This window comes from Otolemur garnettii, unplaced genomic scaffold, assembly GCF_000181295.1.
Source record: "Otolemur garnettii isolate 467f Iridium unplaced genomic scaffold, OtoGar3 scaffold00050, whole genome shotgun sequence".
NCBI lineage: Eukaryota > Metazoa > Chordata > Mammalia > Primates > Galagidae > Otolemur > Otolemur garnettii.
Genome location: NW_003852445.1, coordinates 11,084,764 through 11,088,529, shown reverse-complemented (window position 1 = coordinate 11,088,529; position 3,766 = coordinate 11,084,764). Strand labels below are relative to the sequence as shown.

General features: G+C 37.4%; 1 protein-coding gene across 2 annotated transcripts in view; it reads right to left on the bottom strand.

The window, feature by feature from the left end:
* Positions 1-3,766, bottom strand: part of CASC4 (cancer susceptibility 4) — a 117,585-nt gene that overhangs the window by 6,950 nt on the left and 106,869 nt on the right. The window contains exon 9 of one of the 2 annotated variants that reach the window (XM_003791781.3): positions 3,192-3,359. The exons of the other annotated variant lie outside the window; for it this stretch is intronic. Within the exon in view, the coding sequence (XP_003791829.1) occupies positions 3,192-3,359 (168 nt within the window). The remainder of the gene's footprint in view (positions 1-3,191; positions 3,360-3,766) is intronic. 2 annotated transcript variants of the gene reach the window in all.

Sequence of the window (3,766 nt, the reverse complement as noted above, 5' to 3'; positions counted from 1 at the left end):
GGGTCTTGCTGTTGGTCAGGCTGGTCTTGAACCTATGACCTCAGGGCAATCCACCTGCCTCAGCCTCTGAGAGTGCTAGGATTATAAGTATGAGCCACTGCACTCAGCCTAAAATTTCTACTTTGTTGGGTTTGAGAGTAGATGTGCTTCTGGCATCCTAAAATCTGAAACACATTTTCCTCATAATACAGTACTTGTATAATATAGAGGTTCACTGTGAATGTGGCAACAGAATTTAAGACCTGAGAAGGACCATCACATTCTCACATATAGGTGAAGGAATTGTGGCCCAGACAATTAGAAAGACTTGAAAAGCAGTACACACCCAATCTCTTGATTCTCAGCTTAATATGTATTTTTTTCCACTCTATTTTACTACCTGACTTTTCTATAGTATAAACTATACTGGAGAACCCAACGATTATTTCTACATTGGTGCAATAAAGAAATGCTTTTAAATTCACAGAAAACACTGTGCAACTATTGTTGGTCACAATGCTCAGCCTCCCGAGTAGCTGGGACTACAGGCGCCCGCCACAACATCCGGCTTTTTGTTGCAGTTTGGCTGGGGCCAGGTTGGAACCTGCTACCCTTGGTATATGGGTCTGGCGCTCTACCCATTCACTGAGCCACAGGTGTCGCCCCCATGTCTAAAATTATTTAGGTCTTTTTAGTATTCCTTTTTAGTCAGTTCATCCAAACTTATCCCTCTTTATTTGCCAGAGGTGAAAATGTTCTTGTCTTTCTGTTCTCTGTCTCCTTTGTAGCTGCCCTATCCTCCTTCCAGTATCATCTGAAGAACCCCAGAATGGGATAAGAAATGTTAAATGGCAACCCTTGGTCAAGTAAGATTTATTTGCAAATAAGGGAGCCCCAAAATGTAACTATTCTCCCCTAAGTCACTGTTATATCATCTTGGTCATTTACTTATTTCCCTTAAAATCAATGAATTTATTTTCATGTGAAAGGAAAAGCAGGGCAGGAACTGGGGACCTAAAGTAAAAGGCAGCAATGAGAATCAGGGGTAAAAAAGGGAGAGAACGGTACAAGAAAAAGAGAGAAAAGGGCGGCGCCTGTGGCTCAAAGGAGTAGGGCGTTGGCCCCATATGCCGGAGGTGGCAGGTTCAAACGGAGCCCCAGCCAAAAACTGCAAAAAAAAAGAGAGAGAAGGCAATGAAATTATGGATAAAAAGCATAAAAATATTTAACCAAAATTTATAATAAAAGAGTAACTTTAAGATTGCCAAAAATATAAGAAATAATTGACAATAATGGTTGAAATAAATTGCTATAGCTGGGCGTGGTGGCTCACACCTATAATCCCAGCACTTGGGAAGCTGGAGTGGATGGATTGCCTGAGCTCACAGGTTTGAGACTAGCCTGAGCCAGAGCGAGACCTCGTCTCTAAAAAATAGCTGGGCGTTGTGGCGGGTGCCTGCAGTCCCAGCTAATTTGGGAGGCTGAGGCAAAAGAATCGCTTAAGCACAAGAGTTGGAGGTTGCTGTGAGCTGTGTTGTCATGGCACTCTACCAAGGGCTACAAAGCAAGACTCTGACTAAAAAAAAAAAAAAGAAAGAAAGAAAGGAAATAAATTGCTATAATAAAATCTTCAAAATTATCCAATGAGATGATAGAATACCCCTAAGAAGAAAAGAGCATATTTAAAGTTCAAATCAAGCAAGCTTGTAAGGACAGAAGTTAAAGGGTTCTTACCCCTAATCATGGTTATAAAAGCTCAATGAAAAAAAAAATTATCAGTTAATGACATTTACTGAGGGCCCTGTATGCTAAGTACTGTAGGGAGGAGCTATGAAGACAGAAAAGGATACAAACAAAATAGAAGGTGAAATAAATGAAAATTTCTACCCTCCAAGAGCTTGCAATATAATTAGTGATAGGATATATATGAATGAAAAAGCTTTTAAATGGAAATAAATCACAAAGCAATTAGAAAAAATGGTTAAAATTTACGAAAAAATTTGGGGGATGAGATTATACAAAAAGTATCGTTTAATCAATATTATAAAAAGTTTGAGAAATTCTCATTATTATATCTTCACATAACTCATAGGATTTATAATTCTCTTTCCTATTCCTAATAACCATTATTTTTTCTAAAATTATAATGTGCTATTAAAAGAATGCCTGGGTGGGAGTCAAGAGTCTCCAGCTTCCCCTTTTTTCTACTAATTATATAGTAATCTAGAACAAGTAAATTTTCTTCTGAATATTATACACATAAAAATAATTATCATCATGAACCTAAATAAAAATTTAATTACTTGAAAAAAAGCTAAGGAAGAAATCAAACCAGGTTATACTGAAAAAGTTTTCATGCATCATATTATAAAACTTTAATATATCATACACTGAGGTCATAATCAACTCTTACAGAAAAGAGAAACGGCTCCACAATAACTACTAAACAATATAAACAGGCAGAAAACAGGCCTAAAAACTTGCAATAAAGAAATACACTCTGATAGGCATGCATGGGTAGGGCTGCATGCACACAGGTAAATTTTGAAATTTCACTAAGTTAAAAACTTAGAAGTAACACAGTTAGCAAGAAAAATATGTTGAATCTGTGTATTAATGTACAATAAATCTTCACAAACTGAGATATAAATTTTAAGACTCTCAGAAAAACTCTCTAAAACAGCCCTGGTATGCTCTATCAGTGGTGAAATAATGTTATCTTCTATGTGTAGGAGACCTTGTAGCCTTCTTTATAAAGCTACCTGGGCAGTATTTTTACCTGGAATAATGAAATATAGCTATAAAAAAGCTAGCTGGGCAATATTTTTACTTGGAATAATGAATATTTTCAGATGAGAAATTAGGAAAGAATTATTTTCTGGAAACAATTGCCTTAGAAAAAGTCTACAGCTATTTTAAATAATTTAATTCTAAAATTTCTGAAGATTCCGAATTTCAACTTGTAACTGTATCAATAATACACATATGATAATCAAAAATTTGAAAACTTAAAATAATTTACTTATAGAGCTATAAATACTACTATCATATAATACTTTTCAAAATAAAACTGAAAAACTTCACAGAACCTCTTTGTATTGATAGTAAGATTTTACTGCTGCTAATAAGTAGGGAAAATTCTACACAAATTCAACCAAAAAACTTAGAGGTGGGTTTCACGGTCACAGCATGGAGGCCAGGCCCACGCTCACCTTGGACGTCTTCCTCTCCACCATCACCATCTTCTTCCTCATTGTAAGCCAGCTCAGCCTGCTTGTCTGCCTCATACTCACCTACGTTACCATCATCCCCATTATAATCCGCCAGTTTAGAGCCATGCTGCGGATCAACAGGGGATTCATTCTCATCAAAGAATCGGCCTGTGAAGTAGGTAGAGGATTAATTCAAGAGTGAAGAGAGGAAAAAAAGAAGGGACCTATACTGAAGGCAGACCAGAAATAGACAAGTGAAACCTGGCAACTTTCAGGGTACTGGTTACTAAAAAAGGACACATTTTGTGAAGGTTATCTAAGACAAAAGTAAATAAGAGTGAAAACTCTGAAAATACATAACATCTATTTAAGAATTTCTCATTTGGGCTTGGCACTGTATCACAGTGGTTATGGCGCCAGCCACATACACTCAGACTAGTGGGTTTGAACCCAGCCTGGGCCTGCTAAACAACAATGACAAATGCCGGCGCCTATAGCTCAACCGGCTAAGGTGCCAGCCACGTACACCTAAGGTGGCGGGTTCGAATCCCCAGCCCGGACCCGCCAAACAACAA